The sequence below is a fragment of the Trichoderma atroviride genome, chromosome 2 (genome assembly GCF_020647795.1).
Source record: "Trichoderma atroviride chromosome 2, complete sequence".
In the NCBI taxonomy this organism is placed as follows: domain Eukaryota; kingdom Fungi; phylum Ascomycota; class Sordariomycetes; order Hypocreales; family Hypocreaceae; genus Trichoderma; species Trichoderma atroviride.
In genome coordinates, this window is record NC_089401.1 from 561,803 (window position 1) to 576,346 (window position 14,544).

Sequence of the window (14,544 nt, forward strand, 5' to 3'; positions counted from 1 at the left end):
CTTGTAGTTGCCTTGCCAGCCCTTCATTTACCTCTAACACTATGGCATCAGCTCAAAAAGACCTCGACCTCGAGTAGAGAGCGTGGATGTGCCGGTCGATCTCGAAACAACACCTCAGCAGGCGGCACATAGCTTGACAGGCCCTTCGGCTTCTTCAGCTGTTCCTGAATCTCTCAAGCGAGGGACTTTCAAGACGGGCTCTACATCAAAATCATCGTTTAAGAAACAAATAATGGGCTCGAGTCTAAATAATGCAGTTGTTTATTCTGAACTCGTGCTATGCACAGCGCCTATTGCTGCAAACAAGTTGTATCAAATTCTGCAAAAGCTCTCAGAATCGAAAATACCTTGCCACATAGTTTTCAACAAGCTATCACTCAACAATGGGCGGTTGCTCAAATGGAAAACTATCAATCCAGGATCGAAGAGTATGAAGAGTTGAAAGACTGTAGGCTAGAAGCTGTACCTGACGATAATTTACCTGGCCGGATTCCATCTCCAGATGAGATAGATGAAGTAGCAAGGAAAGCTTTAAATTAAAAAAACAATCAAGTACACTGCTTGCGAGATTAGCTTTGCAAGAGACAAGTATAAAGTTCTAAGCGTTTCTAACGTACCCAAGGGTCACCCATTGGGCAATCGTCGGCATTAGTAGAACTTGGTGCCATCTTGTTATAGTGCCTGCACGGTGCCTGTATAGTACTAAAGGTGCCTGTACGGTACCAAAGGTGCCTGAATGGTGCCACCTGATTGGACGGTACCGACTGGGTTCTATTACCTGGAACAGTTTCAGCATAGTTCTAATAGCTAGCTTAGTACTAACGCGGTACCAGCTTCTAGCTATTAAGGTTCTAATGCAGTTCCAGCAAGGTGCTATAAGGTTTTAAGCAGTACTAGGTTCTAGATTATAATAGCATTTAAGAGACCTATATTAATAAGATAACCGCTTACTTTTATAAAATATAATAAAATATTATAATAGTTAAGTAAATAAATAATATAAGCTCTTATTTAATTTTTATAAGCGCTTAATAGTAAAAGAAAAAGAAAACTAGGTAAAAGATACTTTATTATAAGTAAAATATATAAAAAAAAAGTATTTCCTTTTTATATTATTCTATAAAGAATAGCACCACTTAAAGCCTAGTTAATACCTACTTGGAACTATACTAGAACTACCTATGCAGGCACTATATAGGTACCGCTTTAGCACTGTTCCAGCTGCTGGAACTGTGCCGTGTGATGGGACAGTACCGAAGAGGTTGTGAGAATTTGGAACGTGCCAGTGGTTACAGGGGGTTCCAGGCGGTACCATAATGCCACTAAATTCCACTACTGGGGCCAAAAGTGACTATCAAAAGCACTGGCAGCGCTGGTGCTGGTGCTGGTGCTGGTGCTGGTGCTGGTACTGGTACTGGTGGTGGGTGACGGGTGCCACCAACACTGCTCGTGGGGTTAGCATGTACGCAAGCATAGCAAGGATAAAATCACGAGGATTTCTGACATACGCCAACAAAATAAGGCCAAGGGCAGCGGCGTTCACCGTTCTGAGGCGCGCTGGTGCTGGTACTGACACTAGTACTGACACTGGTACTGGCGGTGGATGAAGCCGTAACAGTAACAGTGACTGTGCTAGGTATGCACTACTCATAGTTTTAGTTCCATTGAACATGTGTTGTGGGATTGGAATGTTAGAGGTGTTGACTCACGACACCCGTACCGTTCTGGGCCAGCGGGATGGCCGCGGCCAAGGGGAGAAGTGCGAAAAGCATTGGAAGCTGCATCTTGGGCACTTGTTGTAATCGCTTGAGGACGCAAGATCGTGAGTGACAAGAAACAGAATGGGGAAAATGGTCAACTTTATAGAAGAGGCGAGGCTGGAGACTTCGAGATGGATAAGTCTTTGGTGTTTGTACTAGGCAAGTAAATGCCGATGTTTGTTTATAGCACATGTGCATATAGGGCCTGTGTTTGTTTTGTATGGATCGGTGTTGAATCTAAGATCGGTAAACAGCTCCTGAGGGACTGTATGGCGGCCTGGGCGTTTGTAGCGCACTCGTGTTAGTTAGCCGTGCTTCTATTCAATTGCTGTTGAGGTTACCTTTGGGTTCCACTTAGTGGTCATAAAGAAGGACTTATTTATAGGTTCAAAATGACCGCATTCATTGTATTGTTGCAGCTGTTGCCATTGCGATGGCTGGTTTATTCTCATTGGCAGCTTATGATGGAGTTATGCACGCTAAATCTCGCTCACTGGTGAAACTACTAGCCTTATTCATGGGGTTGCGTGAAGAAAGAGTAAATATAAGCGAAAAGACGAGGTCAAAGCATATTCAATTTGATTATTACCTGCATGTATACATTCTATTCTTGATTGTGACGATGACGACGACGACGAGTTGAGATAATTTACCTGTCTAACTATCCTGACTTTGTTGTCACTTAACTTTGCTTTTTGGTTCCCATCACGTAGGAATACACTCATTTCCATCATCTCCAGCCTCTGCAGTATTGTCAACTTTATCCCGTCTCTTCCTTTCTTCTCATTTTTTTCTTCTAAGACTATCCTTTAACAAACCGATGAGAGCAAGAGGGTTCTTCTATAAGTAATTTTGCCAACTTGTCTTTGTGCTCGAATTGGCCATAAAGCTCTCGAATACTGTCTTATCTTTGGGCTTGGCCACTTGACCGTTGCAAAGACTTTATATTTTCTTCATATTTGGTGGAAACTCTGTTCACTGTTTCTTTTCCTATCCAGATACAATTAATACTAAAAACAGTGCTCTTCAGCTCAAACTTTTGAAACATATAGTTTAGAGTGGCAGTGCTACACGCATCTTTATCGCAAATAGATATAAGAGACAACATTTAAACTTAGAGAGATCCCACAGTAACCCTAGTAACCCCCAATTTCTACTTTGGGGGCTGCTGGCAAGCCTGCTAAGCGTACCGGTTTAGAAATCTCATGTTAAGCTACTCTTTACCCAATGATCTTGTCCTTAAAAATCCAGCTATCAGATTCCAAGTAAGAGACAACAGATAGAAACTAGCCTAACGTCTCAATGACTGCGTTGGCGTGTGTATCTATTGAATTATCTTTGAACGAAAAATTGACCCGTGCTAGCCTGCTGCTAAACCCCCCTTACTGAAATCCATACCTACACGTCCCAAACCCTGACCGTCCTGTCTCCCCCCGTGAGTATCCATGAAGACTGTCGACAACAAGCTACTGCGATGACTTGGTCATCATGGCTGGGCGTCGACAAACACTTGCCTGACGCCGCGTCCCATATCTCGGCTGTTTTGTCCGACGACGCCGACACGAGTTCTGTTTGATCCGAGGACCAATCCACGCAAAAGACCCAGTCAGTATGTCTCTCTAGGTCTAAAAGACATTAGGTTAATCCCGAGTCCCAGATTCGGACATTATTATCGTGTCTCGCTGAGGCTATGCGTCTTTCATCAGGTGACCAGCGCGCCCAGCGAGGATCGCTCTTGTCACCTTTAAGTTTTTCTTTTGTCTCGAATGCGGACGAATTCCAGATCTTGAAGGTATCGTTGGCTGACAAGACCTACTTAGAAGGATCATTTGACTAGGCTACTGAGGTGACTGCACCGGCCTCATGACGGTCAAGTGTAAAAATCGACGTTACACACTGGGCTGTTTGGGTATCCCAAATCCTGACGATGTTGCCATACAACCCAGACGCAAGCATCAGTCAGTGTATTGTTCTGGAGGTTGAAGAGAGCAATGGAGAATCATAAAAGGCTTGACTGATATATCACTTTATTTTGTGAGAGCAGTAGCATTAATTTCCTCAAGCTCTATGCGTCAGCGAGAAGTTGTGTGCCAACTTCTCCAAGGCCTAATCATAAAAATGTGTAATTTTCTACAAGTGTAGTTGGTTGTCCCAAATATAACCCTATAATGCAGGTCAAAGTTCCACCATTTTTTATTTAAAATCGTCTCAATTAGGGACAAGGCAGTCTTTCCTTCCTAGTCTTTTTGAAATACCCCTGGACCACCCCCCATTTCCACCCACTCAAAGCCTGTTATACGGTCCATGTCGTTAGTCTGAAAGACAAACTTGTAAGCCCCAATCGCTTGAACATAGCGAGCTCTTTCTGCTTCCTCGTCATCTGTCATGAGATAGGTGAATGTGTTGTAGTGGTAATGCTCCAAGCAATATATCTGATCAGATCGCCCCATGACTTGGAATTTCAGCTTGTCGTCTTCGACGAAAACATCAACAAAAAAAGACTTGGATTTCCAAGAGTATCTTCCTCGGTACTCGCCCAGTGGCTTAGGAGACGTATTTGGAACTCTCGAAGATTCCAGTTCCGCGTTCTGCTCCGAATATCGACGAGATGCTTTGTCCATAGCCTCTCTGGTCAATTCTGCGAAGTCGTGGCCCCCACAACCTCCAAGAAGTCTTTCTAATATCATATTAGCAATGAAATCAGAGCTGTCGCAGGCAGGCTTGGTGTTGACAAGAACAACAACTGCAATACGCGTCTCTGGAAGCAAAATAACGGTCGAAAGAGACCCTGCCACTGAGCCGGTGTGCGCGAAAAAGACCTGAGAGCTTGTGCCTTTTCCGATGACAGGCACATTGCGCAGCAAACCATTGTTTGGCGATTGCACGCCAGGATAACCTGGGAGGAAGCCTTTGACCCAGCCAAGGGCGTATTGGGTGCTCGTTTCTATTCTCTGTTGTCCCATGGTTGTGTGACCTTTGAAAATAGTTCCTATTTGTTTGAAGATGGGGTTCTCGGGTCGTTTTCCATCAATTTCGTCCTTGATGGCGCTTAAGATAGCGTTGTAGTAGACGAGAAGGTCTTTTATCGTGCTACATACGCCGCCGCCAGGCGCCATGATGGTACTGTAATCCATCACTTGTGTTTTGATGGGTATCAGAGACGCATCGTTGCGCCCTATGAACCCCTGTGCGGCATTCCCATCTTCTACCCATTGGGGATCCAGTCTGGTACGGGTCATACCAAGCGGCTGAAAGAAGGCCTTTTGCAATTGTTTGTGAAATTCGACACCTGTCTTCCGCTCAGCCAGGGCGCCCGCGATTGCATACCCCCAATTTGTGTACCTCCAGTCCGTACGCAAAGTAAAACTTGGTGTCATGCCGTTAACCATAGACAACAGATCTGATCTGTTAACCAGAGGCTCTGAGTTGCCTTGATACCACAAAATATTGAAAGTCGGTAGGCCCGACCTCATCGACAGAAGATCCAGTACGGTGCAATTGTTGCCGAGATCCTTGCTTTGAGTTCGAAATTCTGGAATGATGCTTTGAACCGTCTCATTCCAGGACACAATCTTGTCATCCACAAGGGATCCAAATAGTAAAGCCAGCATGGACTTTGACAAAGATCCAATACTATACAGTGTGTCTGCGTTTGCTGTCTTGGTCTGCTCATGATCCATGAAGCCAAAATGAGCATCGTAGAATTCTCCATCTTGGATACACCCAATGGAAGCTCCAGCTGTCCCGGAGATCTTGAGAATTTCTTCAATGGCAGGCCGCAGGGCAGCAATATGCTCGCGAATGGCACTCATTGTCACGTCTGAACAGCCGAACGGTAGCTTTGAAATTGTGCATTACCAGGAAGAAGCAACAAAATTTTGAAAGAGAATCAAGAGGATGGGCATTGCTGAAACCTTACAAAATGCAAATTTTCAGGCGAGCGGGGTTGTCGTCGTTTGATGTCCGTGCAATTCCAGTCTGTAGCCAACTTGGGGTGGTGTGGATGTATGCAGCTGCTTGCAGGTTGGTGAGGTCATTCGGCAGCCAACCCTATACAATGAGCCATCAATGTGAACGATTTGAAAGTTGCTGGGATTAGATAGTGGAACTAAGCCTCAGTAGGCTTGGAAATAAAAAACGCTTGGTGGAGAAGGACCTCGATTTCCAGACGTTTGATCTTTGCTTGAAAGCTCTGTTGGACCATGGGAATACATCCACTGTGCCCAGTGTCGTTTCATCACTTGAGCCTCTGATATCTGTTACAGCAGTTTACTGGAGCAGGGAGTGTAATGGCGCAAGCTGACAAAACAGTACCGCTTGTTTGGTGTTGGAGGTTTGGCTAATGTTTCCTACCATATCTTCCTGCCAAAAGTCCACAAACAGTTTGAAGCAGGAAAACTTGACGTTCAGCGACATACTGAGAATTTCACTGCAGCAGTGTTGCTAGTGCAAGATAAATTATGTAATGTAGTTAGAGTCAGTTCTTTTATACATGAGTTTTCGTTATTCTTGGCCTCGTCTGCAGGATGTATCCATCTGCTGTCGACTAATGTACTTGGCAGGTACTTACTCGTGGGGTCCAGAGATTTCAACCCAAATATTATAGCTAAGGAATGACACACTCCCTGCAAACCCTTATTGAAACTACACGTATGATTGAAGTCTTTCACAGGCCCACAGCCATCATGTCCAATTAGAGCGGCTCCATGACACACTCTCGACATTCCGAAAAAGTTGGCTTCGATCTTTCATTTTCTGAACTAGCATTAACTCGGATCACTATTTACAGCCACCGTAGCATAGGACATGTTAACCAGAACAGGTCTACTCAAGTGTAGGTAATACGCTCTCTGAAGCCGATGTAATAGGTCTCTCGACGATTAGTATATAGCAACCTAGTGAATGCTGTATCAGTATGCCGTCTCTGATTCCAAGATTCCCCTTAATGCTACGGGAGATGACCTGTTAATGCAATTTTTAGCTACGGCTGTATCAGTACAGTTAAAATCGCCCAAAGCCTATAAATTGAACGAAATGTTTACCACCTTCCTAGCCTGTATTCTACCCGTAGACGCTACAATTTTTACATTCGATTTACTCAAGTACCAATAGCGTCGAACTATTTCTCCCAGAAAGCCGCGTCGTATTCATTCATCCAATTCACAAATTCGCTTCCCGCAGTAGCCCATCCCTTAATACCTTCGAACAGAACTAAGCTTTCCATCTCGTTATCGCCACGTTTATCGATATAGTCCCTGAACCAGCCGGCAGCTCGTGAGCCTCGCCCTCGGGATGAAGCTGCAATATCGGGTGGTTAGCAGCAGCCCCTCTTCTTGCATTAAAACTTGATATTATAAGGTGGTCATTTGCGAGAGCCAACTTACAGCAGTACCAGATGATCTTATGGAGTCCAGACGCTTTAAAAAGGCTGTATAGCGTCGGTATCGTTGGGTACAAGCTTTGTGCAGGCAAATTGATAGATCCGCGTATTGAACCTCCCTAAAGAACAACATTACAATTTATTTAATCAGTAACGCAAACTTCAATATCTAACTGCATGATTCTAGATCGGTGGAGTAATATTGCAGGCTGCAGAAGAAAAACGAACCTCGTAATCTGTGCGACGAAGGTCAATAAGAAGAAAGTCTTTGGCAGCGACACTCTCGCTATCTTTCATCATTTGCAACACTGCATCGCGTGTTATAGACTTCAGTTCCACGTCACGAGGAGGCGGGTATACAGAGTGCCAAGGAGCTATGGCGACCAGGTTACCAGAAGCCATTTTCTGAGATAAGCTGCGGATGCCGAGGATTTTGTGAGTTATGAAACCTCTGTTGACGAAAGCTTCAAGTTGGAGTGGCATTAGCAGTAGTTTCATCCTTTTAATCCAAAAGTTAACCGGTGCTCAACCTGAAAAGGTCAGTCAGAGTTGATATTTGTTTGGGCCGAGATGGTGGGAGGAGTGTGTCATACCTTTAATGTGATTGGAGGAACCCACAGTACCTAGCTGAGCCATGCGTAACCAGGTACGGAGTAAAGAAATAGTATTAGAGTATATCCACAGGTTATGTTAGAATATTCTGCTCTTTCCAAGGCATTTATCGCTAGTCTCGTATTATTCATACTATTTGGTGATGAGCGAGTATCTTATAGTCGGAGCATTGCATATGCATATGCAGTCGGCAAAAACCAAAACTTGATCCTTGGGAAGACAAAATACGAAGTTATGCTTTGTAACTTCTTGCCTGCCAACCTTCAACCAACAATTCCAGGATGTCAGGCAAATAGTCAACTCTTACAAGTCCATTTAATATGCATGTATATATATGATAGCGAAATATTAATTGGCTTCATGGGCGAAAGAGTGAGAATCCAGCATCTCCGTAGGCGGGAAGACAACCTGCAGTGGCGCCTCAAAATCTACCATCTCGACGTAGACGCCAGTAATATGGATCCGAAATAACAACGAGTAACTCCGAGCAACATGTTTGGTGCAGAAGGTGGCCTGTAGCCTATACTTTGGGCTGATAGAAAAGCGCAACGATGAGATCCATGCCGCCACTTTGTCAGACTGTGATTTGTCTGAGGGCCCATTTCCGTTCTGATATCCAAGAGTGGGCACGTAAGTCCATTCGAGATTCTCTAATTTCCACTTTCCAGCCTTACGGACGTCGTTGTAGAGCCTCAGGAGCTCACTATCAGTGAGATGAGTCTGGTTACGGAAGCAAGGGATGTCCTTCGCCGAGTAGAATGTTTTAGATCGCAGTACGCGCCCAACCTTGAGAGATATATTGTGCAAATACTGAGCATCGATCGATGCGCGTGTCAAATTCACATGCACTCTGCAGCTAGTCGAGGGAGCGAGCAATGCCGAAGTATAAGCAAGCGTATTTGGTTCTTCAGTGATAACATTCAGTTTTCCTAGGTGGCGCCGCAGAAATGCTTCCATATGGGCCTCCGGAGAGGTTAGCACATAAGTAACACCTTCAAAAAAGCGGAAGCAAAGGCCTTCAATTCTTCTACTCTGATCATCCAAACAAGGTAGACTTTAATCATCATAGAAGATCATGGCCGTACGTAAGCAGGCAAACTCTCCGAGGAGGAGCTCGATGTCTAGGCCGGTTTCTTAATGTACTATAAAGAAAGCTACATGTATGCATTACAGATAATAAAAGCTTAAAAATGGGCTAAAGGAACAAGGCAATTATAAAGGCTAAGAGCTGTTTTATAAGGGCTAACATGCATTATTTTTCCCATCTAATTTATTGCTATTTTATTATAATCTTTTATTAAAGAGTTTGCATCCTTTCGCTGATCTAGGCACTTTTGTAACAGCGATCAGAGACTGCCGGCATACTGGATGGCACACCGTGTTTGACAGCACCAGATTGCCCAACATCTGACTGGTGGTACGAATGGTTGGTTGGCCGTCAACGTAGCAAACCGTGAGGAGCCGTGGCTGAGCTCTACCGGTGCTCAACTCTGAACGATATTGATCCGAGCCCTTAAACAAGAGAACTTTTGCGATAATGGATTCCTACATACGGCACAGATTTACGAGAAGGAGGCAGGAGGCAGGAGGCAGGAATAGGATCAGGAATGCTTGTACTACCTAACAGTCCGTACGACGTCTGAGGTGAGGGAGACTACGAGTGTCTCTTAAATAGGAAGAAGAAAGTCACAACTTTACGTCAAACACTAATCTTGGCCAATGGAGACTATGCTGGCTGGATCCCGAGTAAAAATACAGACGGCTGCAACGGGGGAAATATAAATAGAAGAGGAGCTGGTGAATTATAAGTAGCGTCCTACTTCTGCAGGAATAATTGCTAACCAACCACTTTACTCTCGAAAACATCACGTGAACTCAAGTTGCCCTTTATCTGCGGCCAACTACATCTACTATGCTCTTCACTCTCTTTCAAGCTCTAACGCTCTTGGTCATCAGCGCCATGGCACTATCCCCACGAGACGCCATTCACACAAACGATATCGATCGATATGACACGTTTATCAAAGATTTGGAATTGATGGACGACCATTTCCTCGACATGTACTTGAACAACGGCACGGTCACTATCGACGTCTATCAACACCCTTCGAACGATCTTACCAGAACCGAGCTTTTTGCTCCAAGCTCCAATGCACAGCAATACTTTGACCAAGAAAAGGCCGCTGCCGATGAGATCCTTGGATCGGGATCAGACTCCCAAGGCGACAAATCTTTGGCAGAGCGAGGCCCATGCGGCGCTGGCCCAGGACCGCATCCCGACGCGAGATCCGAGGATTCTGTCGGCTTGGAGAAGCGGCGCTCAAACTGTTTTCAATTCTGCGGCACAATTGCCAACTGCCGCGGAAATAATGGGTGTCCACACTGCTACGCGGTTCGACAAGGCTGTCTTTGGCAGAAATGGTGTCGCTGAGCACAGGCTTGTTTCCTCCTTTCCTCACGGTGGACCAATGTGCGTTGGTTAGGTTTCCGCCGTCTTTTATTTAGCAAAGCAACAAATAAAAGCCCTTCGCAGCCTAACATGTTATAAACTGCATACTACATAGTATCTGTATCTGCGAATACAAATGACGTCAATTTTAATGGCTGTGTTCTTCCTTATGCCTGTAGTACTTTAACTGCTAGTAAACAATTGTGTTGTAATTTACGCACAGCTGTTTCAAGCTTAGTTTTAATACGTTATATACATTTATAATTAATATTGTTATATTGTCATAATACTCTAGTATCCTAAAGTTAATTAAAATTTTATTAATGTTTTAGACGGGCTGTTAGATGTACCAGTATTCACTTCAGTAGGACAAAGTGGTCACTTCACTTTTGCTAAGTGGTCTGTTCACCATAGGCATTACCTCGTCTACTTGCATGTACTGAGACGTCCATTTAACTCCGCATCTGCGGAAAAACCGACGTGCCAACTCAGTCGCCCCCCCAGTTGTAGCCCAACGCGATTCCAACTTGCCATGGCGGTACACGCCGTGCAAGTCTTCAAGCTGGGAATCGAGGCCCAGTTTGAGCGCCTGACAGACACAGAGAAGCGATATTCGCATCACATGGCTCGGTGAGCACCAAGACCTGCAACACATTGAAGCAAAGTGACATGCTCAACGTCCAATCTAGCGCTGCATGGCTTGGAACAAGAATCATTCTCCGACAAGTTTCTCCAGAAGCCTCCTCGATTTTCGACTTCATCATTGAGCTCCATCGCAGCTGCTCCGGTAACTGGAATTTGCTCATTGGGAATGAACTCGACAGCGTTGAACTCCAAGCCTTGTTAACATACATGGCGACGTTTCTGTCCAACGTTGGGAATTACTATGTACGTCTAAAGTGGTCAGATCACTGCGGCCACGTATATTTCTGACCCCTATAGGGCTCCGGTGACCAAAAGTTTATCCCCAATGTGGATAAGTCTCTTCTGCACAAGCTGGCAGCAAGATCCACGGTATTAGAGAAATTGTATCAGAACATGTCCAGGGATGTAGACGCCCTGCCGCCTTTTCACCTCGGTTTCCCAAGCGACACTGCTCAGAGCAGCTACTATCCTGGGGATACCGTTAGTGAATCCGATGCAAACACCGTGTCCAAGATTCTAGAGCAGAATGCCATCTTTGCTGAAAACACAAGACTTCAAAAGACCAAAGATGGATTTGATGTCCTTATTGCATCGGTTGAAAGTGGTGTCGCTGCTCAATTTCCTCTGCCGAATGGCCAGAAAGGGCATGTGAGGCTTGTCAAGGGAGACCATTCGTCTGACCTTCAACGCATCTGCGCTGAGTTGAAAGAAGCATCTACATATGCGGCCAACGAGTTACAGAGAAATGTCATTAGTGCGTATATCGAAAGCTTTGAAACAGGCAGTCTCGATGCGTACCGCAAATCGCAACGCCTTTGGGTCGGGGATAAAGCACCGAGGGTGGAGAATATCTTTGGGTTTGTTGAGCCGTATCGTGATCCGCAGGGCATTCGGGCAGAATTTGAGGCCTTGGTTGCTATTTCAGATGATATGGAGACTTTGCTTCTTACCAAACTAGTTGACAATTCGGCAAGATTTATTCGCCGGCTTCCTTGGGCAACGCCCGAAAATGATGGTAAAGGACCGTTTGAGAAGAGTCTATTTGAGCCGCCAGACTTTTCGAGCATTCATGGTGAGTGGTAACATGTCAAGTTGTAAAGCTGACCACTAAAACCCTATAGCTCTGGCGTACTGTTCGAGCATCATCTTCCCAGGAATCAATTTACCCAATGTCAGTTCAAATGCCTAACCCGTTGATCTTGTCATCGTAGCGTTCTTTCACCGAAGCTAACCCTTGACTATAGTATAACGACATTCGCCAAGAAGACGGGTTCAAGAATGTCATCATCTCGAATCGCATGATCGCTGAGAGCCAAGCAATGCAGTATCCCTTCATAGAAGAGTCCGAGGCTGAACAATTCAAGAAGCATAGATTTCAAGCCTACTACTGGTGGGTTGTGCTCCATGAGCTGCTGGGCCATGGCACAGGGCAGATGATGGTTGAGAGCGCCGATGGTGTGTTCAATTTTGATGCAGAGAACCCGCCTATTAATCCTCTTGATGGAAAACCCATTTCAACCTGGTACAAGCCAGGCCAGACTTGGACCGGTCAGTTTGGCGATTTAGCAACTACAGTTGATGAATGCAGGGCTGAACTCGTTGGTGCCTATCTGATGGATGATCCAGAGCTTCTCGCCCTGTTTGGCTTCACGGATAGTTCTGACATTTGCGCTGAGGATTGTACGTCGGTATAATGTGGGATTCTGAGAATTTAGCAGCACTAACGCGGCATTTATAGTAACGTACAACCTTTATTTGCAGCTAGGCGTTGACGGGCTACGGGGATTATCGAATTATAATGTGCAAAGCAATGTGAGTTGTCATTGGGACTTGATTGAGCGCAGAGGCATTTTGTTGACACATCTACCCGGCAGAACTGGGGCCAATCTCATAGTCGGGTAAGTATCAGTCGTAGGATATAAAATCCTGTGTTGTTGGCTAATACTTGCACAGGCACACTTTGCCATATTGAAGTGCTTGCTTCAAGATGGCGGTGGCGTCATAACTGTCACCCACAACAAGCTCGAGCAAAGCTTGAAAGTGCGAGTGGACCGATCCAAGATTCGGACTCACGGGAAACCTGCGTTAGGCAACATGCTTTTGCATCTGCACATGTTTCGATGCACAGCCGATGCCCAAGGCTGTCGAACATACTACGAGAAGCTATCGAGGGTTGATGGCGAGTATATTGAGTGGAGGGAGACTGTGCTCGCGACTAAACCTCCTCCACTTATTTTTACACAGGCAAATACCTTTCTTGACGGTGACACTGTCACCTTGAAGGAGTACGAACCTACCGTAGAAGGCGTGATTGCAAGCTGGGCAGAAAGGCAGGTTTGAACAATGAAGCGCGGTCTATCATCATGAGTTCAGCGGGATAAAGAAGGGCTTTCCGAGGGGTGTGGGACAGAAACCATTATCGCATTCTAGACCACTCTTTTGCACATGATTATCTCAAGTTTCTCCTAGTTCTAAGTTGCAACATTCCCCGAGGTATTGCGTGCAGTAATATGACAATGTCAGCTACTTACTAGGCTCTTCTTTCATCCCCTGGACAAATTGCAAAATCTGAAAGACTGTCTGCAACACACCCAAGAGAATACTTGCCGACCCGAAAATCAATACACTCCAGAACGCGATCCAAGCCGTAGAGTCACGCTTATCTTGCCAGAGCTGCAAGATTGAGCGAGGCCGCTTGCTGGATGCATAGCTGTTGAGCAGCACCATTCTACTCCGCAAATGCGGAAAGTCTCCAGCCATATCGTATTCCTCCCGCTCAACGAGTGTAATTGGGCACCTTGTTTTGCCACAAATTGATGACAGGAACTGGTCGTGTCCTTGGCTCGGTATACCTGCGAATGGCTGCAGCTGGCGGAACAAATGTCTTGACTGCCTGCTCTGACCAAAGAGCAGGCGGTACGAAAGCAGTATCTCTTCAAGTAGCTCCATTATATCTTTTTCGCTTGCCCACGGAATAGTACCTGTTTCCTGGAGGCCGCAGCGACGAATAACGTCATCCAGCTGTTGTTGTGTACTTGATTGCCTTCGACGTTGAAGTGTCGATACACAGAACGAGGGGTATCGGTAGAGAAAAAGAGTACCAGAATGCCTATCCAACTCTAGGTGGCAAGAAAGAGAGTCGACCCATTGAATTCGGACACCGCAGACTTTGGTCAAGACGTGAGCATTGAGGTCTTCGGGGGTGATTGCTTTGGTTTCTTGGAAAAGCTTCTTATCATCTGGGGTATCGAAGGAACAATAATCTCGAGGTGGGAGCATGAGGCCAAAACCGAGGAGAAAGCTTGGTAGGTCTTGTTTGCACGAGTGCGGCAGTTGAACGAGGCAGACTTGTGCTTCGCCGCGGTATCCGTCCGTTTCGTCGAGAATAGCGAAATCTCCGGTTGTGCAGGATGACAGATTGGGCTTGTAGAGCATTGTTTGCCATCCTATAATCGCAAAAACGAGCTGCTTGGCTGACTGGTAGGCTTCGTGATTGTCGTTGACGGAGAGCATACCGAGTCCAACAAGCGCATCCGTGATGCCATCAATGGTTGCTGGTTTTTGTGCTACTACAAGATCCTTAACGCTCTCTAATAACGGTAAGAATTCTGAATCCCAGTTTGAGTCGTCATCTCTGTTCATGTTTGGCAAAGCCAACAACAGGCGCTGCGGCTGGTCGCGGATTTGCTGGTAGAGCC

General features: G+C 45.6%; 7 protein-coding genes across 7 annotated transcripts; 2 read left to right on the forward strand and 5 right to left on the reverse strand.

Moving 5' to 3' along the window:
* Positions 1-1,130: 1,130 nt before the first annotated feature.
* TrAtP1_002859 (uncharacterized protein) lies at positions 1,131-2,083 on the reverse strand. The gene is made up of 3 exons (XM_014087534.2): positions 1,710-2,083; positions 1,509-1,643; positions 1,131-1,443 (listed from the first exon to the last, which is right to left on the reverse strand). Exons 1-3 carry the CDS (start codon positions 1,956-1,958, stop codon positions 1,333-1,335), a joined length of 495 nt encoding a protein of 164 aa, XP_013943009.2. The 5' UTR covers positions 1,959-2,083; the 3' UTR covers positions 1,131-1,332.
* A 1,914-nt stretch (positions 2,084-3,997) lies between these two features.
* On the reverse strand, positions 3,998-5,572 carry TrAtP1_002860 (uncharacterized protein; the record flags this gene model as incomplete). The annotated part of the gene is made up of 1 exon (XM_014087535.1): positions 3,998-5,572. One exon carries the CDS (start codon positions 5,570-5,572, stop codon positions 3,998-4,000), a length of 1,575 nt encoding a protein of 524 aa, XP_013943010.1.
* Positions 5,573-6,785: 1,213 nt separating this feature from the next.
* TrAtP1_002861 (uncharacterized protein) lies at positions 6,786-7,639 on the reverse strand. The gene is made up of 3 exons (XM_014087420.2): positions 7,369-7,639; positions 7,145-7,259; positions 6,786-7,058 (listed from the first exon to the last, which is right to left on the reverse strand). The coding sequence occupies exons 1-3, from the start codon at positions 7,636-7,638 to the stop codon at positions 6,880-6,882; spliced, it is 564 nt and encodes a 187-aa protein (XP_013942895.2). The 5' UTR covers position 7,639; the 3' UTR covers positions 6,786-6,879.
* Positions 7,640-8,100: 461 nt separating this feature from the next.
* TrAtP1_002862 (uncharacterized protein) lies at positions 8,101-8,709 on the reverse strand (the record flags this gene model as incomplete). Its single annotated transcript, XM_014087536.2, has 1 exon — positions 8,101-8,709. The coding sequence occupies one exon, from the start codon at positions 8,707-8,709 to the stop codon at positions 8,101-8,103; it is 609 nt and encodes a 202-aa protein (XP_013943011.2).
* Positions 8,710-9,684: 975 nt separating this feature from the next.
* TrAtP1_002863 (uncharacterized protein) lies at positions 9,685-10,370 on the forward strand. The gene has a single exon (XM_014088212.2). It carries the CDS (start codon positions 9,713-9,715, stop codon positions 10,181-10,183), a length of 471 nt encoding a protein of 156 aa, XP_013943687.2. The 5' UTR covers positions 9,685-9,712; the 3' UTR covers positions 10,184-10,370.
* A 103-nt stretch (positions 10,371-10,473) lies between these two features.
* On the forward strand, positions 10,474-13,358 carry TrAtP1_002864 (uncharacterized protein). Its single transcript, XM_014087537.2, has 8 exons — positions 10,474-10,831; positions 10,891-11,089; positions 11,144-11,918; positions 11,968-12,017; positions 12,091-12,526; positions 12,585-12,658; positions 12,721-12,744; positions 12,800-13,358. The coding sequence occupies exons 1-8, from the start codon at positions 10,734-10,736 to the stop codon at positions 13,184-13,186; spliced, it is 2,043 nt and encodes a 680-aa protein (XP_013943012.1). The 5' UTR covers positions 10,474-10,733; the 3' UTR covers positions 13,187-13,358.
* Positions 13,359-13,369: 11 nt separating this feature from the next.
* On the reverse strand, positions 13,370-14,281 carry TrAtP1_002865 (uncharacterized protein; the record flags this gene model as incomplete). The annotated part of the gene is made up of 1 exon (XM_066111644.1): positions 13,370-14,281. One exon carries the CDS (start codon positions 14,279-14,281, stop codon positions 13,370-13,372), a length of 912 nt encoding a protein of 303 aa, XP_065967722.1.
* Positions 14,282-14,544: the final 263 nt, after the last annotated feature.

Excerpts from the sequence above, each read along its gene's own strand:
- TrAtP1_002864 (XM_014087537.2), top strand. The coding sequence starts at position 10,734 with ATGGCGGTACACGCCGTGCAAGTCTTCAAGCTGGGAATCGAGGCCCAG. Across the intron at positions 12,018-12,090 it reads CAGGAATCAATTTACCCAAT|TATAACGACATTCGCCAAGA; the intron begins GTCAGTTCAAAT and ends CCTTGACTATAG. Across the intron at positions 12,745-12,799 it reads GGGGCCAATCTCATAGTCGG|GCACACTTTGCCATATTGAA; the intron begins GTAAGTATCAGT and ends ATACTTGCACAG.
- TrAtP1_002863 (XM_014088212.2), top strand. The coding sequence starts at position 9,713 with ATGGCACTATCCCCACGAGACGCCATTCACACAAACGATATCGATCGA.
- TrAtP1_002859 (XM_014087534.2), bottom strand. The coding sequence starts at position 1,958 with ATGCACATGTGCTATAAACAAACATCGGCATTTACTTGCCTAGTACAA. Across the intron at positions 1,644-1,709 it reads CCCAGAACGGTACGGGTGTC|TGCATACCTAGCACAGTCAC; the intron begins GTGAGTCAACAC and ends AACTATGAGTAG. Across the intron at positions 1,444-1,508 it reads CTTGGCCTTATTTTGTTGGC|TGTTGGTGGCACCCGTCACC; the intron begins GTATGTCAGAAA and ends CCCCACGAGCAG.
- TrAtP1_002861 (XM_014087420.2), bottom strand. The coding sequence starts at position 7,638 with ATGAAACTACTGCTAATGCCACTCCAACTTGAAGCTTTCGTCAACAGA. Across the intron at positions 7,260-7,368 it reads TTCGTCGCACAGATTACGAG|GGAGGTTCAATACGCGGATC; the intron begins GTTCGTTTTTCT and ends GTTGTTCTTTAG. Across the intron at positions 7,059-7,144 it reads TAAGATCATCTGGTACTGCT|CTTCATCCCGAGGGCGAGGC; the intron begins GTAAGTTGGCTC and ends CCGATATTGCAG.